The 26,631-nt window shown below is 33.0% G+C and overlaps 1 protein-coding gene across 4 annotated transcripts; it reads left to right on the top strand.

The window, feature by feature from the left end:
• Positions 1 to 694: 694 nt before the first annotated feature.
• Positions 695 to 25,209, top strand: clcn2c (chloride channel 2c). Of its 4 annotated transcripts, none has more exons than XM_058744697.1 (23): positions 695 to 834; positions 6,715 to 6,811; positions 7,497 to 7,628; positions 8,710 to 8,838; positions 8,987 to 9,120; positions 10,360 to 10,437; positions 10,512 to 10,590; positions 11,423 to 11,548; positions 11,705 to 11,789; positions 13,481 to 13,582; positions 13,740 to 13,824; positions 14,952 to 15,107; positions 15,392 to 15,461; positions 16,092 to 16,202; positions 16,301 to 16,514; positions 18,336 to 18,469; positions 19,016 to 19,140; positions 19,311 to 19,404; positions 19,666 to 19,733; positions 20,365 to 20,403; positions 21,318 to 21,422; positions 22,955 to 23,041; positions 23,920 to 25,209. In XM_058744697.1, the coding sequence occupies exons 1-23, from the start codon at positions 802 to 804 to the stop codon at positions 24,061 to 24,063; spliced, it is 2,427 nt and encodes an 808-aa protein (XP_058600680.1). In that variant the 5' UTR covers positions 695 to 801; the 3' UTR covers positions 24,064 to 25,209. The 4 variants fall into 4 exon arrangements, with proteins under 4 accessions (XP_058600680.1, XP_058600683.1, XP_058600681.1 ...); XM_058744700.1 differs by lacking the exon at positions 695 to 834 and adding an exon at positions 4,113 to 4,131; XM_058744698.1 differs by lacking the exon at positions 695 to 834 and adding an exon at positions 6,352 to 6,470.
• Positions 25,210 to 26,631: the final 1,422 nt, after the last annotated feature.

Raw genomic sequence — 26,631 nt, 5'->3', positions numbered from 1 at the left:
CCCGTTCATCTGTGTGACACCCAAGAGTTCACATCTCAGGTCTGCTCTTCGTCTGGACCTGAGGAACTGTACTTTTCACTCCCACAGACTGTTGACCATCAAAACAACTTCCAATTTTAGCTAAAATCAGTATATAAATAAAAGTCTGAGCATGTGTTTATCTGTAAACAGTGATTTGTAAAAACAGACGGATCTGAGCGATAAAAGTGTTTCCTCTATGAAGTGTTTATGCTCTTGATGCGTCACAGACACTGAGCAAATTCTCATGAACTCCTTTGTGCATCTAGAATTTAATCGCTAAATTTGATTCAGTTCATAGAAAAAGACAGATTTGACTGTTCTGGTACCGTCTAAACTGAAAAATAATATTCATTTGATTTGATTCGCATTCATTTACCTACAGAAATCTTAATTTAGTAGCAAGTAAACTTGAATGGCAAGTTTTTAGTTCATTATTTAAGCTCTTTTCTATTTAAAGTTCACCACAGACATTCATGTGAGTCGAATGATTCATCAACAGAATAGACTGTTTGCTTCTACATAAATATAGCCAATCATAATATTAAAAATGAACTGTTTTCGTGATTGATCATTTCTGAGTACTCAGGTACTCGTGTTCATCTCTAGCACGCAGTGGGTGGAGTTTCTCGCTGTAATTCCCGCCTCATATTTCTAACTTCTTCCACATATAAAAACTCACAAACACTGTCACACGACTGACCGCACATCCACGCTCGCCGCGTGTGTTTGTGACGTGTGTGTAGCAATCAAGTGTGTGTGTGTGTCTGTGTGATCGTAATCATGACTGTGGACGGTACGGACGAGAATAATTTGGTAAGTGTTTCTCTATTTTTCTGTTTTCCCCTGCTGGTAGATGCTGGAGCTACATCTGATTGGTGGTTTTTAGATGAATGCAAGTGTCACTGGAATGAATAGGAAAGATAGCTTTTTCCATGCATTATATAGAGAGAAGGGTAATTATAGTTAACCAGAAGTAAAACTAAAACCATAATAATATTTTTGTTACTTGAAATGAAATAAATACTACATAAGATAAAAAAAATAAAAATAAAAACTTAAATACATTTTAATTCGGCTCATTTTCAGTTAATTTAAGTTGTACTAAAATAACTAAAACTGAATATAAAAAGCCATATTTAAAGATAATAATAATAATAACAATGAAAAAAAAAACACTAAAAAAAAATTTTGTTGAAATTAAATGAATACTACATAAGACAAAATTTTTAAAAAATAATAATTCAGCTCATTTTCAGTTAGTTTAACTTGTACTAAAATAACTAAAACTGAACATAAAAAAGACAACATATTTAAAGACAATTATAATAATAACAATGAAAAAAACACTAAAACAAAAAATTACTCACATTATAAGAGAAAATTAAATAAAAACAGAAAATATAACATTTACAATAATAAAAACTATTAATAAAAACTACAACGGTATCTCATTAATACTAAAATATCACTAGTCTGATGAAATGAAGGATACTTTCACAAAGAGTAATAATAATAATGTGCATGTAAAAAGTGAAGAAGAAATAGTGATAAACACAAATGCAGCAGCAGAAACCATTACAGCAAACACTGGAAGTGTCTTTAATACACTAACGTTAAAAAAGGGACATTGAAAATGGTCAAAGCCATTACGTTTGTATGTTTTGTCATTAAAGTAAAACTAAAGTAAAAGGAGTTAATATTATTAACAATTACATTTATACAATGTGTACATACTTTGTTGTTCGTGCAAGTCTTTTATTATCTCTGAATTAAAATAAAAATAGATGATACTGTGGCAGCCATGAATAATCAATGACATTAATATGCATCAAATAAATGTCCTTTGAATATAAAATGAGATGTGTACTTTTATAATTTAACTATACTCACAGACTATGAATACTGTATTAATATCAAACCATAAATTATAATTGTACCAAATATAAACATATTAAATGTATAAGAGCAAATTCATTGACTGTATTAATTAGTTCTTTCAATACTCTTAATTACCAAAACAAACACTCTGTAACGTAACGAACGTAACGTAACGTAACGTAACGTAACGTAACGTAACGTAACGTAACGTAACGTAACGTAACGTAACGTAACGTAACGTAACGTAACGTAACGTAACGTAACGTAACGTAACGTAACGTAACGTAACGTAACGTAACGTAACGTAACGTAACGTAACGTAACGTAACGTAACGTAACGTAACGTAACGTAACGTAACGTAACGTAACGTAACGTAACGTAACGTAACGTAACGTAACGTAACGTAACGTAACGTAACGTAACGTAACGTAACGTAACGTAACGTAACGTAACGTAACGTAACGTAACGTAACGTAACGTAACGTAACGTAACGTAACGTAACGTAACGTAACGTAACGTAACGTAACGTAACGTAACGTAACGTAACGTAACGTAACGTAACGTAACGTAACGTAACGTAACGTAACGTAACGTAACGTAACGTAACGTAACGTAACGTAACGTAACGTAACGTAACGTAACGTAACGTAACGTAACGTAACGTAACGTAACGTAACGTAACGTAACGTAACGTAACGTAACGTAACGTAACGTAACGTAACGTAACGTAACGTAACGTAACGTAACGTAACGTAACGTAACGTAACGTAACGTAACGTAACGTAACGTAACGTAACGTAACGTAACGTAACGTAACGTAACGTAACGTAACGTAACGTAACGTAACGTAACGTAACGTAACGTAACGTAACGTAACGTAACGTAACGTAACGTAACGTAACGTAACGTAACGTAACGTAACGTAACGTAACGTAACGTAACGTAACGTAACGTAACGTAACGTAACGTAACGTAACGTAACGTAACGTAACGTAACGTAACGTAACGTAACGTAACGTAACGTAACGTAACGTAACGTAACGTAACGTAACGTAACGTAACGTAACGTAACGTAACGTAACGTAACGTAACGTAACGTAACGTAATTACTCACATTATAAGAGAAAATTAAATAAAAACAGAAAATATAACATTTACAATAATAAAAACTATTAATAAAACTACAACGGTATCTCATTAATACTAAAATATCACTAGTCTGATGAAATGAAGGATACTTTCACAAAGAGTAATAATAATAATGTGCATGTAAAAAGTGAAGAAGAAATAGTGATAAACACAAATGCAGCAGCAGAAACCATTACAGCAAACACTGGAAGTGTCTTTAATACACTAACGTTAAAAAAGGGACATTGAAAATGGTCAAAGCCATTACGTTTGTATGTTTTGTCATTAAAGTAAACTAAAGTAAAAGGAGTTAATATTATTAACAATTACATTTATACAATGTGTACATACTTTGTTGTTCGTGCAAGTCTTTTATTATCTCTGAATTAAAATAAAAATAGATGATACTGTGGCAGCCATGAATAATCAATGACATTAATATGCATCAAATAAATGTCCTTTGAATATAAAATGAGATGTGTACTTTTATAATTTAACTATACTCACAGACTATGAATACTGTATTAATATCAAACCATAAATTATAATTGTACCAAATATAAACATATTAAATGTATAAGAGCAAATTCATTGACTGTATTAATTAGTTCTTTCAATACTCTTAATTACCAAAACAAACACTCTGTATTCGATATTATGGGTTGGGCAATATGACCAAAATATTATATTACAAAATAATAAATAACAATATTTTTGGTGTAAATAAGGTTGTTACGATACCAAGTTTTGATGAAAATTATTTTTAGCGGCTTATTCTGCCACAAGTAGTATCTAACGCGTACTGTTGTTTTGTTTTTTGTTTTTTTATAATTCAATATTAGGTTTTGTTTTAATATATGTACATTCCCGCAACAATAAATGACATCGCAAAATCGTTATCAATGTCGCCGCCGCAATATATCGTCATATATCAGAATAATATCGCTTAGGCCTATTTAGTAAGACAACTGAATGCACTGATAAGATTAATTCGATATAAAACAATAAATAGCACGTGAAAAAACTTACTTTAATCTCCTGACAGACTTTCCTTTGCAACATGCGCGCAACGCGGGCTAGCGTCACACAAGCGCGTGCGTAGGTACGTAACGTAACGTAACGTAACGTAACGTAACGTAACGTAACGTAACGTAACGTAACGTAACGTAACGTAACGTAACGTAACGTAACGTAACGTAACGTAACGTAACGTAACGTAACGTAACGTAACGTAACGTAACGTAACGTAACGTAACGTAACGTAACGTAACGTAACGTAACGTAACGTAACGTAACGTAACGTAACGTAACGTAACGTAACGTAACGTAACGTAACGTAACGTAACGTAACGTAACGTAACGTAACGTAACGTAACGTAACGTAACGTAACGTAACGTAACGTAACGTAACGTAACGTAACGTAACGTAACGTAACGTAACGTAACGTAACGTAACGTAACGTAACGTAACGTAACGTAACGTAACGTAACGTAACGTAACGTAACGTAACGTAACGTAACGTAACGTAACGTAACGTAACGTAACGTAACGTAACGTAACGTAACGTAACGTAACGTAACGTAACGTAACGTAACGTAACGTAACGTAACGTAACGTAACGTAACGTAACGTAACGTAACGTAACGTAACGTAACGTAACGTAACGTAACGTAACGTAACGTAACGTAACGTAACGTAACGTAACGTAACGTAACGTAACGTAACGTAACGTAACGTAACGTAACGTAACGTAACGTAACGTAACGTAACGTAACGTAACGTAACGTAACGTAACGTAACGTAACGTAACGTAACGTAACGTAACGTAACGTAACGTAACGTAACGTAACGTAACGTAACGTAACGTAACGTAACGTAACGTAACGTAACGTAACGTAACGTAACGTAACGTAACGTAACGTAACGTAACGTAACGTAACGTAACGTAACGTAACGTAACGTAACGTAACGTAACGTAACGTAACGTAACGTAACGTAACGTAACGTAACGTAACGTAACGTAACGTAACGTAACGTAACGTAACGTAACGTAACGTAACGTAACGTAACGTAACGTAACGTAACGTAACGTAACGTAACGTAACGTAACGTAACGTAACGTAACGTAACGTAACGTAACGTAACGTAACGTAACGTAACGTAACGTAACGTAACGTAACGTAACGTAACGTAACGTAACGTAACGTAACGTAACGTAACGTAACGTAACGTAACGTAACGTAACGTAACGTAACGTAACGTAACGTAACGTAACGTAACGTAACGTAACGTAACGTAACGTAACGTAACGTAACGTAACGTAACGTAACGTAACGTAACGTAACGTAACGTAACGTAACGTAACGTAACGTAACGTAACGTAACGTAACGTAACGTAACGTAACGTAACGTAACGTAACGTAACGTAACGTAACGTAACGTAACGTAACGTAACGTAACGTAACGTAACGTAACGTAACGTAACGTAACGTAACGTAACGTAACGTAACGTAACGTAACGTAACGTAACGTAACGTAACGTAACGTAACGTAACGTAACGTAACGTAACGTAACGTAACGTAACGTAACGTAACGTAACGTAACGTAACGTAACGTAACGTAACGTAACGTAACGTAACGTAACGTAACGTAACGTAACGTAACGTAACGTAACGTAACGTAACGTAACGTAACGTAACGTAACGTAACGTAACGTAACGTAACGTAACGTAACGTAACGTAACGTAACGTAACGTAACGTAACGTAACGTAACGTAACGTAACGTAACGTAACGTAACGTAACGTAACGTAACGTAACGTAACGTAACGTAACGTAACGTAACGTAACGTAACGTAACGTAACGTAACGTAACGTAACGTAACGTAACGTAACGTAACGTAACGTAACGTAACGTAACGTAACGTAACGTAACGTAACGTAACGTAACGTAACGTAACGTAACGTAACGTAACGTAACGTAACGTAACGTAACGTAACGTAACGTAACGTAACGTAACGTAACGTAACGTAACGTAACGTAACGTAACGTAACGTAACGTAACGTAACGTAACGTAACGTAACGTAACGTAACGTAACGTAACGTAACGTAACGTAACGTAACGTAACGTAACGTAACGTAACGTAACGTAACGTAACGTAACGTAACGTAACGTAACGTAACGTAACGTAACGTAACGTAACGTAACGTAACGTAACGTAACGTAACGTAACGTAACGTAACGTAACGTAACGTAACGTAACGTAACGTAACGTAACGTAACGTAACGTAACGTAACGTAACGTAACGTAACGTAAATCTGGAAATGGTTTCTGAAACAGTGGTTAAACAAAAACTTAAGAAGAAGCTGTGCTTCAAAGAATTTTTAGGTTGGTGAGTTCATCAGTTATAGGGAACAAAATTCACCACATAAGTGAGGTAAATCTGACAAAACATTCACAGTTTCAGAGAAAAATACCAGCTGAGCTAGCGTTGTTATTTATTACCACAATAAAACTGTTGTAATTTGGTGTAAACCAGAGGTTAAACTAAAAAATACTAACCGCGCAAAACGACTAATTATTATGGTTTTACTGCAGTAACAACTTTGAAGTAATCTATGGTCACACATGGTAGGTATACTTTATATAGTTTTGAATCAATATCTGTGTCTTTACTGTAGGAACGAGGTATTTACACAAAAGATGCAGCCTGTCTTCGAAAGAATGATCGCCACCGAAGATCTTTATCCGATCTCAGTCTGTCTCGGAAGTGTGGAGGTAAGTAAATCCGTAACAACAGGCCTACAACGTTATAGCAACGCTTCTACAACACTCCCACAATGTTTCAACAGCACTAAAGCGTTTATAAGAGAAAATCTCACTTCAGTACTTTACCTTTTAGCCCAGTTTAGTCTCATGTGTAAAGTTTAAATACAAACTGTTGTCAGCAACACTTTAAATAGAAATTCGATTTGACCTTTATAATATTTTTTTTTTTAAATCTGAATGAATTCATTAAAATAATAAGTAAATTAAAATATTAATAAAATATATTAATTAAAATACATTATTACAATTATAAATTATTATATTTTTTATTTTAGTTTAGTCTCATGTGTAAAGTTTAAATACAAACTGTTTTCAGCAACACTTTATATTGAAATTCGATTGGACCTTTATAATGTTTTTTTTTTTTCTGGAAACCTGAATGAATTTATTAAAATAATAAATTAATTAAAATATATTAATCAAAATACATTATTAAAATGATAAATTATTATATTTCTATTATTAAAAAATATATAATTAAAGTCATTAACTGAAATATTTCTCAATTCAGTGTGAACAGTGCACCCTCTAATGGAGCATTGTGGGTAATGTTGTCTGACTCTGTGCCAGGGTTAAGGCAGGTGTGTGCTGATGCATTGTGGGTAATGTAGTTCCTCTCTCTCTCTGTGTGCAGTCTGGGCCTCACATTTTCAGCGGCTCTTTGTGTCGTTTATCGGAGCGGATTGGATCTACCTCATGATCCTGGGGTTCATCATGGCCGTGTTCAGCTTTGCCATGGATATCTTTGTTGACCTCTTCACAGAGGGTGAGTGTTTGTGTATGTATGTGAGTTTGGGTGTCAGAATTAGCCAATATACCTACAAGATTATATATATATTTTTTTAAAACATTGTTAAAAGGTTCTTGATGTTTATTATAGGTTTTTAAGATGAGTGTTTTGGTTTCTGGGTTACACATACTGTAGGTGGTTTTTTTATAGCACTGAAGTTTCTCTGACATCAGACAAAAAAATAATTTTGGTTCTTATTCATTCATTCATTCATTCATTTAATTTATTTATTAAGAAACAAATAATTCAGATAATTATATTTTGCTTCAATATATTTAAAGCTCCTTTTTAGGACCATTCAGAATTAATTATGCCATTAAACATATTTCTGAAATTTAATGAAAAACAGAATTACTTTGAATTACTTTAAAAAGAAATATTTTTTATTATATAATTTTTTATAAGCAAATTAAAAAAATGTCTTCAGTTTAGTCATGTTAATGTGAACAGTGCACCTTCTGTTTCAAGTGAGCAAATTAATTAACTAATTAATTAATCGATTGATCCATTAATTCATTCATTTGAAGAAACAAACAATTATATAATTAATTATATAATCGGATAATGATATTTTGCTTCAAGAAAAAAAAAAAAAAAAAGTATTTCTGAAATTTGATGAAACCACATGTTTATTAATTATCATTGTTTTCTGCAAAACTGAATGACTTATTTAAAAAAAAATATTTTATACAATTTTGCTGTAAGAGTGATTTTTTGAAATATTTATTTGTTTGTTTGTTTATAATTTTTCCTGCAAAACTAAATTACTCATTACTTATTTTTTTAAATATTTTTTTATTATATACAATTTTTATTATAATCAAAGTAATTAATTTATCTTCAGTGTTTTTAATGTGAATCGTGCGCCCTCTGGAGGACAGAAAAACCAGTGCACTCTAGCTGTTTCAAGTGTGCAAATTAATTAATTAATTAAAATGAAGTCCATTTTAAAACCATTCATATTTCATTATGACATTAAAGAATATTTCTCTTCTGTATTTTCATTACTGTAATAATAAAATCTCATTCTCCTTTCTCTCTCTCTCTCTCTCTCCAGCACACAGGTGGATCTACGATCTTGCAGACAGTCATGTCATCCTGCAGTATTTGGCGTGGGTCGCTTATTCGATGTTTCTAATGTGTTTCGCGGCAGGATTCGCAAACATAGTGTCAATTCAGGCCGCTGGTGAGACGCATACATTCACAAAGCATCATTACTGTACATACAGTATAAAGCAAAGCATCATTTGTGAGCTGTTCAAACGGGTGTCATGCAATGAAGTCTCTGTGTGGTTCTTCATACAGTAACTCGTTAGTGTTTGTGTGTGGTTCAGGGTCTGGCATTCCCGAAACGAAGACGTCTCTGAGAGGAGTGATGCTGCAGGAATATTTCACCTTCAAAACATTAGTGTCCAAATTTATCAGTCTGACCTGTGTGCTCGGAAGTGAGTTACCCGTGGGCAAGGAGGTAAACACACACACACACACACACACACACACAAACTCGCATTTGTGGTTTACGGGGACTCTCCATAGGCGTAATGGTTTTTATACTGTACTTACTGTATGTGCTATTGCCCTACACCAACCCTACACCTAAACCTACCCCTTACAGGATTTTCCCTTTTTAGATTTTCAAAAAAACACAATTTAGTATGTTTTTTAAGCCTTTTGGTTTATAGGGACATAGGCAGTGTCCTCCCAGAAAGTTCGCTACGGTGAGCTGTTTCGAACTGCCGAAATGAACTCAAAACGAACTTCGTTTCGGCCTGATTTTGTTCGAAATGACGTCATATCAGTTCATTCTTCGATTTCGTTTGAAGTATATCAGGGCCTTTAATGTGGACAATACGCCCTCTGTAGGACAGAAACAAGTGTGCACTTTTATCTGTTACAAGTGTGCAAATTTATTCTTGTAGTTTCTCCCTCTATCGCTCTTTTTAAAAGACTTTTTAAAAACAGACTTATTTTTGTATATCTACAAAAATGCACCACTTCCTCAATAATTGCTATAGTTATTGTAGTTACGGATTTTACTGTAAAATCATAATATATTAATAAGCGGCGTTATATTAGTTAAATATATATTAGTGCTGTCAAACGATTAATCACATCCAAAATAAAAGTTGTTGTTTACATAATATATGTTCGTATACTGTGTATATTTATTATGTATATATAAATAAACACATGCATATTTAAGAAAAATGTTAGGTTTATTTATTAAATATATTTATACATAATATAAAATATAAGAATATGAATATATAAATGTATAAACTTGTAAATATTTTCAAAATATATACTGTATGTGTGTATATATATATATATATATATATATATATATATATGTAAACACAAACTTTTATTCTGGATGCGATTAATCGCGATTAATCATTTGACAACACTAATATATATATATATATATATATATATATATATATATATATATATATATATATATAATTTTTCTTTCAGGTTTAGTTATTTTATTTCAAGTAAATATTTATTCATTTCTATGGTTTTACAGTTTTAATTAACTGCAGTAACCCTGCTTCGAAGCAGCCTTTTCTTAATTTCATCCTTACTGCCTGAGTTTGCATGAACTGATATGTATACTTTGACTACAATGCAAGTGGCTTTGGATTAAAGCATCTGCTAAATGCATAAATGTTTTATCTGAAGCGTGTATTTTTCTGTCCTGTAGGGTCCGTTCGTGCATGTCGGCAGTGTGTGTGCAGCTCTTCTCAGCAAATTCATGTCGCACTTCAGTAGTATTTATAAGGTATTTAAAAACTTTATTATAGCATTCACTGCAGTAGATTTGTTGTGTATCTAGTTCTTGTGTGTTTTGAACAGAATAAGGCCAGAAACGAGGAGATGCTGACGGTCGGATGTGCTGTGGGAATTGGCTGCTGCTTTGCTGCTCCTATAGGAGGTGGGAGAACGTGTGTGTGTGTGTGTGTGTGTGTGTGTGTGTGTTAACTGTTATGTGTAAGAAATGTCAAATATCATGTTTCTGTTCAGATGTACACCACCATCCAGTAAGAATTTTAAAATAAATTAATACTTTTATTCAGCAAGGATGCATTAAATTGATCAGAAGTGACAATAAAGACATTTATAATGTTCCAAAAATTTATATTTCAAATAAATGCTGTTCTTTTGAACTTTCTATTCATCTGTGAATCCTGAAAAATAAAATGTATCATGGTTTCCACAAAAATATTGTGAAGCACGACTGTTTTCAACATTGATAAATTCAGCTGTGCATCACAGAAATAAATTACAGTTTAACAGATATTCACATAGAAAACAGCTGTTTTAAATTGTAATAATATTATAGAATTTTTACTCTATTTTTGTCTGATCAAATAAATGCAGCCTTGGTGCGACTTGTTTTAAATAAAATAAAAATTGCTGGTCATTCAGAAATTGCTGGTAAATTTCACTAATAAGTACAAAGAATCAACACATTAAACTAAACATGAAATAGACTGAAATGGTATTTTCTTATAAAACATACTCCAATTATGTTCACATTTCACTAGGACTTGTAAAGAATTGTATGCGTGTAAAGTTGTACACATGTACATGACTTTACGCTTTATATGCAGACAAGTTAATATTTTGATGTTGTACATTTCAGCGTGCAGAAGTGTATTTAAACACTTTACCTGCAAATACCCTTTTTAAAGTTTCTGAATATGTAATTTTCTGCTCAAAATTGTGCTGGTTTTGTCTGATTTGTGAGTTTTTGTGTGTTTCAGGTGCATTATTCAGCTTAGAGGTCACATCTATGTTTTTCGTCGCACGAAACTACTGGCGTGGATTTCTGTCTGCTACGTTCGGTGCCTTTATCTTCAGACTTCTGCCGGTGTGGAACAGACAGGAAGGTGCGTGTTTGTGCGGTGCATATGTATATTAATAAAGTAATAAGCCACTTTGGGCTGTGTGTTACAGCATTTTTAACACCAGCAAGGGCTCTTACTTGTTTGTACTTGAATGAAATGCACAGTCGATGGTGATTTGAGTTATTCTCTCTCTCTCAGATACACTTATGGCTCTTTATGCAACAAAATACAGGCTGGACTTTCCTTTTGACCTGCAGGAGCTTCCCATCTTTGCTGCGATGGGGTCAGTAGTGTAATTTTAGTATTATTGAGACTATTATAGATGCTATTATAGTTTTAATACATTTTTAATTCATTTTTTTTACACATTTTCTGTTTTCATCTTAATTTTAGTTACATTTTAGTTAATTTTGTTGTGTTTTTGCCATTTTTATTTTCTGAAAATATGCCTTTTTTTAATTAATTTTTATTAATTATTTACCATAATAGCACTGGTTCTGCCTCTTTTTTCACTTCCATGTTTTAGTAAATGCAGATTAATGCCTATTAGTTAAAATCTAATAGTGAAAAATCAAAGTTTATATATATATATATAATATATTAGTGCTGTCAAACGATTAATCGCGATTAATCGCATCCAAAATAAAAGTTTTTGTTTACATAATATATGTCTGTATACTGTGTATATTTATTATGTATATATAAATACAAACACATGCATGTTTATATATTTATATATAATATAAAATATAAGAATATGAATATATAAATGTATAAACATGTAAATATTTTCAAAATACATACTGTATGTGTGTGTATTTACATATACATAATAAATATACACAGTACATGTACATATATAATGTAAACAAAAACTTTTATTTTGGATGTGATGAATCGCGATTAATCGTTTGACAACACTAATATATATATTAGTTGCATTACATTAGCCCTTTTCCTGAATGGCATTACATTTAATTATACAAGACGAAGAAAAGCGATGTTTGATCGAGGCTTTTGGAGGGTCCAAATGATTTGTTGAGCTCTGTTGATAAAACAAAACTCGTAAATGATCACAGACTCCCGCAACACATGATATAAGTTACTTAAAGTTCAAGCGAGCTTTATTGTCATCCTGCTATGATAGGCTAACACTTTCTTTCCATTTCTATTTTATTTTATTTTTTTCAGCTTCTTTTTGTCTACTAGTGCTCTTAAGATTGTGGATGCTTGTCTCTTGTCAAATTTGTACACAAAGTTTCACTGGAAAATAAGAAGAATAAAGTTATTTTTCTTTTTTGATAACGTTTTAAATAAAATATATTTACAAAATTATAATTTTAATAAAAAATATTACTTTCTTTAGTTATACAAGGCATATTTGTTAAATTAAAACTACGAATCGAACAGATTTGCGTTTAAAATGGTATTTTAAACTTCCGGTTTAAGCCACGCCCACGTCCGGATCTATCCGAATACAGATACAGATACAAATAATGGCTCCGCTGCACACCCCTAGTGTGTATATATAAAAAATATATAATTACATAATATATAATGTAAGTCACTTTGGATAAAAGTGTCCGCTAAACGACTAAATGTAAACATGTAAAAAAAAAAAATTATATATTTATATAAAGTGGAATATATATAAAAATAAGTGGAAAAAATATTTTTTAAAGCTGAAAATAAAACAAATATTGTTGGAGCATGTTTTAAAAGTTAAGATGAGTACAAGTCATAAAAAAGCAGTAGTGCACAAAATATACACTTACATTACAAGCTAAATTTCTTAACCTATTAAGGCTTGTGTATTTGTTTTTGTGGCACTAGCAGACATTTTTCATGTGTTTAGGCTCAAAAATGAAATTTTTCTGGAAAGCTCTACAGAGATGCACCTTAAAATGCCTATAACTGTGGTAAAATCGCCCTCGTGGTTTGTGACTTCAACGCACGAACGTTTTCTCTCTGCAGGATTGTATGTGGCTTTGGTGGAGCCTTCTTTGTGTATTTGTATGGAAAGATTTCTCTGTTTGTGAAGAAGCAGAAAGCCACAAACAGCTTCCTCATGAAGAAGTAAGTGATTCCTAGAGCAGAACTAACGATAAGGGTAAAATGTCATGAAAAATAATATTAGATAATAGAATTCGCTGTATATACTGTAAAAACAATAGAAGTCTATGATGTGTCAAACATGTCTTTGTTTGTGTCTAATCATGTGTTTTGTGTCTAGTTGTTTCTTATATTCCGCTTTGGTCTCTGTGCTGATTTCAACTCTCACTTTCCCTCTGGGCTTCGGGCAGTTCATGGCCGGACGGGTAACACACACACACACACACACACACACACACACACACTCACAATACACACAACATGTGTTTTTTCCCCAGGCTGTTAAATCCATCCATTAATAATCTTAATGAGACAGCTTAGAGAAACATTAAAGCATTTATTAATCAATCTCAACAACACTCACTCATATAAAATACCGCATCATCATCTCTTTCTCTTTTATACACACTCTTGTTCTCTTTAATTAATCAGTGACTCAAAATGAGGCAATAAAATGCTCCATTAGCAGCAAATGCAGTCATACACTACAATAAAATTGCCTTATTTAAATACAGTACATGCACAATTAGCAGTTAAATGAAACATGAAAGCCAATGTCTTTTTAAAGGAATAGTTCACCCAAAATGAAAATGTGCTCATCCTCAGGTTCATTCAAGATGTAGATGAGTTTGTTTCTTCATCAGTTTGTAGAAATGTGTCACTGCATCAGTGTCTCAGCAATGGATGCTCTGCAGTGAATGGGTGCCGTCAGAATGAGAGTCCAAACAGCTGATAAAAACATCACAATAATCCACAGCACTCCAGTCCATCAGTTAACATCTGGAGAAGACAAAAGCTGAAACAAATCCAGCATTAAGACGTTTTTAACTCAAATCTGAGTCCATAATAACGCTTCCTCCAGTGAAAAAGTGTTCTGTTCTGAATCAGGAGAGAAATCTGCACAGATCAAAACAGTCCAGATCAAAATATGTGGCTGGACTTTGATGTGAGAGACAACAGCAGATGCACTTGTTCACTGGAGGAAGCGTTATTATGGACTCGTATTTTAGTTAAAAACGTCTTAATGCTGGATTAGTTTCAGCTTTTGTCTTCTCCAGATGTTAACTGATGGACTGGAGTGCTGTGGATTATTGTGATGTTTTTATCAGACTCTCATTCTGACGGCACCCATTCACTGCAGAGCATCCATTGCTGAGACACTGATGCAGAGACACATTTCTACAAACCTGATGAAGAAACAAACTCATCTACATCTCGGATGAACTGAGCGTGAGCACATTTTTAGATAATTTTCATTTTTGGCTGAACTATTTTTATTAAGTTTATATCGAACCAGTTCTTGTTTATGACATAATTTCCTCACCATTTATAGCTCACACAAAGGGATTCCTTGATTTCATTTTTTGACAATCGCACCTGGTCAAATAATGGCATCGTAGCTGACTTTGATAATGACGATCATCTAGCCGCCTGGAAACATCCGCAGGCTAACGTCTTCATCATTCTTTCCGTCTTCGTCATCATGAAGGTAAATAAACACACAGGCACACAGTTTTGTCCTCAAACTATAGCTGAGTACCTAAACCTCTTCTTTATTGAGAAATCTGGTTGCTTTAAAGGCTTCATATAATGATTAACTGATTTTTCTTACTATTTTTTTAATGTAAACAGTATATTTGTGAATGTTTGACTTGTTTTTTGATGCAAGTGTGTGTGCGTGTGCGTGTGTGCGTGTGTGTGTGCGCACATGTATGCGTGTGCGTGTGTGTGTGTGTTGTGTTTTAATGAGCATTACTATTGTTTGTTATGTAGTTCTGGATGTCTGCTCTTTCCATAACCCTTCCTATACCATGTGGTTCCTTCGTTCCCATTTTCGTCATTGGTATGTGTTTGTGTGTTTTACCTAAAAAATGATATTTACTACTTTTTTTTTTTTTGGAGCATTTCTACCTTTTTATGGCCCATTCACACCATGGATGAAAACTATAACAGTAACTTAAACCATAAAGGTTAAAAAATCCCTCTAACTCTATATTGGGAAGTCCACACCACAATTATAACAAAAGAAAAGAATGATATCATTGGAATTACATTCAGAGCAATATTTTACAAAAATATTGTGCAGCACAACTGTTTTCAACATTGATAATAATCAGAAATGTTTCTTGAGCAGCAAATCAGCATATTAGAATGATTTCTGAAGATCATGTGACACTGAAGACTGGAGTAATGATGCTGAAAATACAGCTGCGCATCACAGAAATAAATGACAGTTTAACAGATATTCACATAGAAAACAGCTACTTTAAATTGTAATAATATTAAGCAATTTTATAAATTTTTGATCAAATAAATTCAGAATTTTAAAAAAATGTCAGAATTTTGATCGGTGGTTTAAGTCATCATTCTTGGTGTGAACGGACCTTTAAACCAGTCATTTTTAACCGTATCTATTGATATAATTACTTATTTGACTCTCAAACTAAAGGGAATGCATACGTGTGTGTTTCAGGTGCTGGGTTTGGACGTTTGATAGGTGAAGGTTTGGCCACATTGTTTCCAGATGGATTTAATATTGATGGACACACATACAACATAGTGCCCGGAGCGTACGCTGTCATAGGTGAGACAGACATGCACACCTAAGTTACGTCTGAATACTTTGTCAAAATTAGGCATTGATTTAGCTTTTAATCAGCTTTAACTCTCTCTCGTGTTCAGGAGCGGCAGCGTTAACGGCAGGAGTCACTCACACGATCTCGACTGGCGTGATCATGATGGAGTTGACGGGTCAGATCAGTTACACTCTGCCTATCCTGATCTCTGTGATTCTCGCCAACATGGTCTCTCAGAGTCTTCAGCCGTCCATCTACGACACAGTTATCCGCATTAAAAAACTGCCTTACCTACCCACGCTCAGCTGGGGCCACCGAGAGTAAGTCTTTTCTTTCTATTTCACATTTTGCTGATCCTGTGCACCACCAAAACTTTTCTTAGCAGTTAATTTGGACTTATTTTCAAGGGATTTTGTAAACACTTCAGTTAGAGTAGAATTTCATCATGCTTTTAAAGTGTACATACTACTAAAAATAGCTAGAATATCAGATGTTTAAGTCGAGACACTGCAGGTGAATAGGGTAAAACAAACAAAACTAATAGTTATTGCCTTACTTACCCAGCTGATTGATGACATTGGTAATTGCAAACATTTTTTATTTAATGAAATATGCGCTAATTTGCATACATTTCTAGGACAAAAATCTAAACACTGGATGATGTCAGTTTTAAAAAATTTTATGACATATTAGTCTCATCTCATTTTTGTCACTTCATAATTCATAAAGTGATTAGAACAGACAGAAGACACTATATTTTCACAACGTTTTGGGGATTAAAATGTTGTATATAATCAAGCAAATTATATATGAACAAATCCTTCTGTAAAAACCTTCAGGATATAGACAGGAATAAAAATGTAAAGTTTGGTGTGTGTAAGTGCTACAGAAGTGTAGGAGAAAAAAACTCATTTTGAGAAAACGGCCTTTAAATATATGTATTGTAATTGAAATCTATTGACATAAATAGATAAAGTGCTATAAAAGAAGCACTTAACAGTGTCTTTTGCATGGTTTCGTTCCACTAGTCTGAAAAAACACTTTATGAAAAACCAAAAAGCCCAAAATCTCAGACTTCACAGGTGCATGAAAAAAACAGTATTGTGTGAAATACATTAGTGTATATACAGTAATTGCAGTTCACCCAGCATGCTCAGGTTTAACACATTAACATACATATTACAACGTGCACATTAGCCGTACTTAACAAAAAATTAAAGGCAGTTAAATTTTGTTTGCGTTAAATTGAATTTAAGGCAAGACACCCAAGGTGAGTAGTGTAAAAATTTTAACAAATAGAAAACCAATCACCATACTTCCCCAGTTGATTGATTGCATTAAGAACTGCAAACATGTTTTGTATTAAGTTTTCTGAAATGTGATGTTTAAATATGCAAGCGATGCATTATATAATTAAATATGCACTATTTTGCACTCATTTCCAGAAAATAAATCTGAACATTGGATGAAGTCAGGTTCAAAATTCTTTTTTGATTTTGTTGACATATCAGAGTTAAAGGTTTCTATAAAGGGGATTTTGGATTTCTCTTTTTATCACTCTATAAATCTGAAAATAACGTCAACGGCCAGAAAAAAAAACACATTTTCACCACGTTTCTAGGAATAAAATGTTATATAAACGAGTCTGAATAATATATAAACAAACCCTTCTGTAAAAGCCTTCAGAATATAGAGAGGAATAAACCTCTAAGATTTGGTGTATGTAAGTGCTGCTAAAGTGGAGAAAAAACTCATTTTGAGAAAATGGCCTTTAAATATATTGAAATCTATAGACGCAAATAGATAAAGTGCAATAAAAAAAAAAACATGTAAATGATATATGAACAATCCCCTCAGTAAAAACCTTCAGAATATAGAGAGGAATAAAACTCTAAGTTTTGGTTTATGTAAGTGCTGCTGAAGTGGAGAAAAATCTCTTTAAAGATATGTATTGAAATTGAAATTGAAATCTACAGATGCAAATAGATAAAGTGCAATAAAATAAACACTTAAAAGTGCATTTTGGTGGTTTTCTTTCCACTGGTCTGAAACAACTTATGAATTGCCTTCATTCAAAATTTTGTCTGTATTTCTCTGTTGTGCATCAAAGTTTTTCACAGATATCTCTTCTCTGTCTGTAGGAAGTATAATATTTATGTGGAGGACTTTATGAAAAGAGAAGTTTGTTATATCACACTGAACTCCACCTACAGAGACATAATCAAGATCCTGCGTTCAGGAAATCTGAAAACACTGCCTTTGGTGAAATCTGCAGGTACAAACACAGACACACACACACACACACACACGATACACACTCATTTCTCACATACTGTAGTGTTGGTGCTGGTTGTGGTTGCCAATGACTTAACCTATATTTATTTTAAAATAAACATAAATGAGAATAAAATATAAATCTATCGGGACTGTCCAGACACATAACCTAAATAATATTTGTGAACCATGCACTATGCTGACAGGATGTTGAGATAAAGTATTAAATGAGCTTTATATTTTTAGAATAATTTTTAATTGTATTTTTTATCGTTATTTTTATAAATCAGTCTTTTTACTGTTTTTATTTCTTTCATTTTATTCTATTTTATTTAATGTAATTTTGTTTTGCTTTGAAATGACATGCATTGTAAAATTGGTATTCAAATAAACATTGCATGACTAGAGAGTTAGGTTTTTCAGATCATTAGAAACAATTTGTATTTTTTTTCCTAAAATGAAGGCCTTTTAATATGAAGTAAATATGATGTGTGTACAGTGTTGTCCTGATCTTTCTGTCTGATCTTTCTTTCATTGTGTCTCTCAGAGTCGATGCTCTTGCTGGGTTCTGTTGAGCGTGCTCAGTTATTGGCGCTCTTAACGCAGCGATTGCAGCACCTGCAAGAGGAAAATGCGTCCACCATGCCTGTCAGATACAAGGTTCACTTCGAGGTCAGACGGTGAACATTTGACAATTAGAATAAAAACTGCAATGCTGTATTCTATTGCTGCAGCCACTGATTTGCATCACAAATATCCAGTTGTTTTTTGTTTTATTTTGGAGACAGTTGTTGATTATGGATAGATATATATGTGTGTGTTTGTGTGTCTGTTTGTTGTAGACGTCCGCAAAAGAGTCTGCATCCGCTCATCTGGAATCCACTAAACCTCTGAAATCTGCTCTGAAGCCGTCTGTAGATGAAGAAGAGATTACAAGTAATATCAAGAACCTCCTATTGACTTCTTTTGATCTTAAAATAACATAAAACATCCTTCACATTATTATTATTTTATTTTGGCTGGTTGTGTGTAAAATATGAAAAAATATTTTTAATAAGTTTTTAATTCTTAATTGATATATTTATGCTTGCAAAACACTTAATATCAGATGCTGAGTTTAGTGTGCTTGATCAAATATTTACTTAAATAGCAAATAAATGCATATTGTGGATATATGAAACTTTTTCTGTCTCTCAGGTGTTTATGATTCTGGTCTCAACTTAAAGAAGTTCTTCTGTTCTCGTCCTGACATCGAGGCAATGGAGGTGAGACATCTAACACACACTAATGTACTCCAGAAAAATGGTGTTTTTGAGTAAGTGAGTGCCTTTTTAATTTAGTTTAATAATAACACAGGTATTCACTTGGAATTGCAGAATCCAGTCATAAAAAATGAAAAAAAAAAAAAGGTCTGTGTAATAATCATAATGTGATAATGGCTAGTGTGAGTGATAATAACAATAAAATTATTAACTATCATTTAATTTTTTTAAGGAATATCACAATTTTTCTTCCATGTTGTGCAGCACTTTTGTTTGCAAAAAATAAATTAAAAATAATTTCATAAAAATCATTACATTTTTAAAAATTGGTTAAATTGTTAATGTTTTACACCTTCATTGGAACATTTTTGATCAGTAATGTATATTAAATCATTGGTTCAGAAAAATTAAAACTGACAACATAATTTCTGAAAAAAAATAATTATTGTAAAAATAAATAAATAAATAATTCAGATTCAGCCATTAAAACAGAATCCAGAAAAATAAAAATGGAAAAGAAAGAATCCTGAACTGGAAAAAAGGGAAAAATAAACCAGATAATTCTGTTTTCAGCCTAAGAGTGTGTGTGTGTGTGTGTGTGTGTGTGTGTGTGTGTGTTTCCATCTCTTTCCAGGACGACCCAGACGCAGGGGATGATACGATACTTCAAGAGGTGAGGACATTTTAACAGACATGTAGGGATTCCATGTTTTATGGGTTCATTCCATAGGCATAATGGTGTTTCTACTGTACAAACTGTATTTTCTATCCCCTTACCCTAAACCGACACCTTACACAAAACTACAGGCTATTTTACATTCTCAAAACACTTTTACATTCTGTATGATTTATAAGCCTGTTTCCTCATGGGGACCAAAAACTGTCCACACAAGGTCAAAATATATACGGAGTGTCTATTTACACTAAGTGCAAATAGCCCGCCTTGTTGGCAGAGGCTATTTGCACTAACTCCGCCCACCAACGTGTGATTGGGCTATTCAACATTACAAAAGACAGTCGTAAGTTGTCAGCTCTAGTGGCGCAGATGGTAAAACGTGTGTAGAACTCATTTTGACGCGAGCGACCCGGGTTAGAATCCACCTTTTTGAGAAACTTTTTTTTCTCCCTTTTCAAATTTCAAATCACATCAGAAAAGCATTTATTTTCAATAAAAATGAAGGAAATAATCAAAAAGTTGAAAATAAAGTAATGAGTAGGGTTAGGGTAGGTGTAGGGAGGGCTTTATTGTCCCAATAAGGTGGCATCCATTTAATAATTTGAATTAAAATGAAAATTTACACTCAATAAGTTATTATTGCATACTATTTTATATTGTACTACGATACTGAGGTGCATATAATTGCCACTATTTGTAATAAGTAGTATAAATAAATAGCAGAAAATCCTATTTTAACATAATGTAAATAGAATCTGTAGCTATTTACACAGTGCAAATAGCCGCTGCCCAAAATATACTGCTATTATTACTATCCTTGTGGGGATATTTGGTATTCATAAAATAAGGAACACCAGCACACACACACACACACACACACTCACATACAGTAACTCTGGTTGTGAATGCAGATTGAAGAGTGGGAGGAGCAACAGCTTGACGAGCAGATGAACTTCAACAGTTGCAAGATTGACCCCGCCCCCTTCCAGCTGGTGGAGCACACTTCACTGCACAAGGTGTGTGTGTTTATTTAGGGAACACAATTGTGACATCATAATCATGGTGATACGTTGTTAGTTACAGTTTTTCTCAGTGGCTTTGGTGCATTTCTCAGATCAGAAATGAAATTCTCAAAACTACTTGTTCAACTTCCGCATCATCTAGTCACTTGTGCACATCATAAAAGCAGTTTCTCATTCTTTTCAACAAGTTGCAATTGCTTTGGTACATTTACACAACTGATTATGTACATTTGTCCTTAACACTTTATTTTGATTGTCCACTTTAGACATTCTACTAGTTGTAAGTAACTTTGCAACTACATGTCTATTAACTCTCAGAGTAGACTTAGGGTAGGTTTAGGGTTAGTAGAATAAGTTGACATATACTTGCAAAGTTTCTCATAGTCAGTATGTTGTGGACCCATCAAAATGAAGATATGAAGCAGACGGTCTACTAATACTCTAATGACTGCTAGTTGACATGTAGTTGAAAAGTTACTTACTATTAGTAGAATGTCTAAAGTGGACTATTGAAATAAAGTGTTACCCATTTGTCTGCGTTTCCTACATTATCAGTTGCTATTGTCATGTTGATCAAAATGTGTTATATAGTCCTCTGTGCTTATATAATCTTACCCCTCAAAACATCTAGTTATTAGTTCATCGTATAAGTTATTAAATGCAAAATGGTTGATCTAGTTGTCATAAACTATCAAGCATATTTTCTACACATTTCTATTAGATTTTTTATAAATTTGCCATGAATTGTGCAAGTGAATCTCACTAATGAAGAGAATACAGATGACAAACCAGTTCACTGAAAGTATCTCATGAACCTTCAATTGGAAAGAACATATAGACAGAGTAACAAAGTCTGACAATGGACTTTCTAATTTTTTATTTTCGCCTTTGTGCCCATATTTCTTCTTCTTTTCTATATCACAATGACTTTGTAATGTTGTTGTTTTTTTGTTTTTTTATCAGACCAGTAAAAGTGTAACTGTGAATCCTATCCAGTCTCTTTCAATCAATATCACACATACAGTAGTGTAAATTTGTACTGAAATGTATATATGGCATACATGAGAAGTGCCGCCTTCTGCATTTCAGTACAGTGACTGTCATCCAAACTGTTGTCATAGTTTACATCAGGTGACACTAACAGAGAGCACTGTTATATTGACAACATGACGAAGCATTCTGACTTTATCAATGACACGAGGACTTTTCATTCTGATGCACTGATATGTTCAATGACTTAAATACTTACTTTTGAGAGATCAACTAAAGATTTTGAGTAAGTTGCAGGCTTTTGCATGTAATCCATTGTGTGTGGTGCTGTTTGTACGAATTGTTTTGAGAAATGCACGTACTTCTTTGCAAATATTACAGTAAGGATGATTCGAGAAATGCACCAAAGCGACTGAGAAAAACTGTAATGCTACAGTATGCCACATAAAACATCACACTTAATTTCAGAAGAACAATAAAAGTGTGGTCTGCTCTGATATTCCCGTTTAACATCTCTCTCGTTTTCTCTCCGACAGACTCACACCATGTTTTCTGTGTTGAATCTGGATTACGCTTACGTCACCAGTATCGGACGACTCGTCGGAGTAGTTTCACTGAAAGAGGTGAGAATTTATCAGTCACACAAAAATGACATTCAAGAGTTAAAGATCAAAATATTTCCACATCATCTACACTCTTTATTGCTTCTTTATTGGTAGTATGGTTCAGTAAAGGACCTTGAACATCCACAGGAAATTTCCATTGCACAAAAGTTTCTTTGTAGCAGAGAAAAAAGTTCTTTAGATTACCAAAAGGTTAAAAAAAGTTATGCGGTACAATGAAACTGGTCTTTTTTTAGTTTGAAAAGCTAGTTCTAGTTAATTTGTAGTGCATTTTCTAAGATTATAAATATTCTATGAGTGAAATAATGTGAGTAATAGAGTCCATTTCAAGATAAATTAGGACATTTTATTGCACACCGCTGTATGAAATGAATGCTTTTATTCGTCAAGGACGCATTAAATTGATCAAAAGTGACGGTAAAGTCATTTATAATGTTACAAAAGATTTCCCTTTCAAATAAATGCTGTTCTTTTGAACTTTCCATTCATCTGTGAATCCTGAAAAATAAAATTTATCACAGTTTCCACAAAAATATTAACTGTTTTCAACGTTGATAATAATCAGAAATGTTTCTTGAGCAGCAAATCAGCATATTAGAATGATTTCTGAAGATCATGTGACACTGAAGACTGCAGTAATGATGCTGAAAATTCAGCTGCGCATCACAGAAATAAATTACAGTTTAACAGATATTCACATAGAAAACAGCTGTTTAAAATTTTAAAAATATTTAATTATTTTACTGTATTTTTAATGAATTAAATGCAGCCTTGGTGAGCAGAAGAGACTTCTTTCAAAAAAAAAGGCCAAAGGAGGTTTTGGCATGAACAAAATAATAACCACACCATCCATTAACAGTCTCTGATGTGTGTTTTAGTTGCGTAAAGCGATCGAGGGCTGCATGCCGGCGGACGGCGTGAGGTTGCGTCCAGTTCTGTCCAATTTCAGAGACCGAGGCGCTCGAGGAACCAGGACCGAAACCATCGAACTCCACCAACTTCTGGACCATCAGATCAACTAAAACACCAGGTGAAGCAGAGACCAAACGCACAAAACCACTAGTAGTTCTACAGAGACGCTTTCTGTTTTTATTGGAGGATTCACGAGTCTCTGTTCTCCTTAAAGTCTCTTTCTGTTCCCATTTCTGCACTGATTTCAATTTACAGTTGTACAAACAATATATAAATGAATTAAATATTGTTTTTATTCATTCTAAACAGTGCAAAATGTTTCTGTTAGTGTGTGTGTCAGCCTGTAGTATTTATAATTCACTGTGTAAAATCAATAGAAGTCAATGGAAATGTGTGCTTGTTGCAGAAGTTTGATATTCAGATTGTTCTTTGAATGCGACGTTTAATTTATTTTTATTTAATGTTATTTTCATTTTAAGCCAAACCACTTGTAGCAGAACAGCAGCACGAGAGCATCAGTCATACTGACTCATTTAGGGTTTTATGCTGTTATGTAACTTTGTTTTAATGATGCTTTTCAACAAGAAAAAAATACCTTGTGTGAATAAAATAATTTTTAAAACTCTCTAGTTGCACTCCAATGTATTGAATTGCAGCATAAAAACAGAGAAAAATAAATAAAAGCAGAAACTTTTTATTGGTATTAAATTTCTGTTAAATAATAAATAAATGATTAGAATTACAGTATTGGATAAAAATGCTATTTTTATTAGTTTCTTGATCATGAATCTATTAAATTGAAATCCTGTTAAAGTATAATAATTACAATAATATTGAAGAAAATGTGAATTGGATTGTAAATCAAGAGAGTTTTAAATAAATAAATACATAAATGGGGCAAAATGTGCACTTTTTAAGCAAGAAAACAGAATTGCGGTTAAATAAAGTGTAATAATAACAATATTGGGAGAAATATTGCACTTTTTATTGGTTTCTTGGTCATAAATTTAAATGCTGTTAAAAAAAGAAATAAAATATAATAATTGCAACAATATTGGGAATAAATGTGCATTGTTTTCAACACACATAACCTCTTTGGAAGATGAATGACATGCATTTCTTTATTTCCTACCTCTTATTCAGCCATAAGAAGCAAAAGTTGAGAGGTTTATTGGTGCTATACACGTGTGTTTGTGTGTTTCTGTTCTGTAATTATGTTTGCAGACACCAAAACTCAATAAAACAAAAAAGTGGAATCTGCAAATGTATTAATATTTCATTTTACTTTGCAACTTTTTTTTTCTTCTGAATTAGTTTGTACATTGAATGAGAGTTTTTAGTGTTGTTTTTCTGTTGTTAGTGACAGTTTGTGTTGTTTTTGTCCTGCGCCAGGGTTGGTTAGTTGAGGGTTTAACCGGTTAGTGTTAGTTAACCGCCTCTGGACACACAGACAGAGAGAGAGTCGGTTCTCACATAAATCACTGGAGCCGCACAATGTACTGAAGCAGACGCTGTGTGTGTGTGTGTGTGTGTGTGTGTGTGTGTGTGTTTCTGTTGTGCATCTGCGCTCCATTAATATGATGTGCTGGCATTTTTGGAAGGACAACGACTGACCGTGACTAACCAAAATACTGGCTTCTGATTGGCTGAGCCCTCATCATCAGTGTGTGTTTGGATGAGGGATGTTTCTCCCAAAATACCGCTGATTCTTTCAAATTGTCAGACTGGTGCTTATAAAACACATAATTAATGCTTTAAAATTACGTTGAAAATTAAAATTGCTATTGCCAGTTGAAAGCATTCTGGTTTTTGAACATTGTAGTTTATAGATCAGATTATATTTCATGATATTAAAGTGACCTTTGACCTTCATTCACAGCTTATTCTGTACTAAAGGTCAGAGAGTGACAGCAAAGGTCAAAATTCAGCCAGATTAAAGCATGTGATGTTTCTAATGTGATCAGAAATGTTCAGGACAGTAACTCTACAGTGTCTGTTTGAGTCTTTAATTGTGTTAAATTGCTCGATAAAATAAAAAACCCATTTGATGATTATAATGAATAATTCAGAAACTCGTATTATTTTAATTTATATTTACAGTTATTTACATAATATTTTATTGTTTTTCATTTAAATGTAGTTATAGTAATTAATTGTGTGGATTTGTCATTTTTATTTATTTATTTATCTTTTAAATTTTAGTACCTCAGGTTTTGCTAAATGAATGGCATCTAGCTGAAATAAATGTTTAAATAATGCATTTTAATAAATTAATTCTATAATATAAATAGATTAAATAATAATTAATTAATTTAATATTATTTTAAATTAATATTAAAATGAATATTAATGCTTTTTTTTTTTTGATTTCAGTTTTCCAAGTAACAAAAGTTTTTATGGTTTTAGTTTATTATAGTAACCCCATTTTTAATCAAACAAACAGATTATTTTATGAAAACGTAAAGTTTAAACGTAAAAATGTTTTTTTTTTAGTGTTCAATGATTATTTCTGTCTGTATTGTTTCAGGTATTGTCTGTATAATCTCTGTGACTTAACGTCTGTTTAATATTTAAGTGATTCAGATAATATTGCGTCAGATTTTCCACTAGTTGGTCGTACTTTCGGTTTCTTCGCAGAAATCTCCAGACGTTCCTTCTCTCTCCTCAGAAATAATCAT

This window comes from Onychostoma macrolepis, chromosome 15, assembly GCF_012432095.1.
Source record: "Onychostoma macrolepis isolate SWU-2019 chromosome 15, ASM1243209v1, whole genome shotgun sequence".
Taxonomy (NCBI): domain Eukaryota; kingdom Metazoa; phylum Chordata; class Actinopteri; order Cypriniformes; family Cyprinidae; genus Onychostoma; species Onychostoma macrolepis.
The sequence above is the reverse complement of the archived record's forward strand: the minus strand, read 5'-3'. Positions and strand labels throughout refer to the sequence as shown.

What these genes read in the sequence shown, in the direction of transcription:
- clcn2c (XM_058744697.1), top strand. Translation starts at nt 802, where the DNA reads ATGACTGTGGACGGTACGGACGAGAATAATTTG. An exon ending in TGTTGACCTCTTCACAGAGG is followed by an intron (nt 7,629 to 8,709) that starts GTGAGTGTTTGT and finishes CTCTCTCTCCAG; the next exon opens with CACACAGGTGGATCTACGAT. An exon ending in GGCAGTTCATGGCCGGACGG is followed by an intron (nt 13,825 to 14,951) that starts GTAACACACACA and finishes CACCATTTATAG; the next exon opens with CTCACACAAAGGGATTCCTT.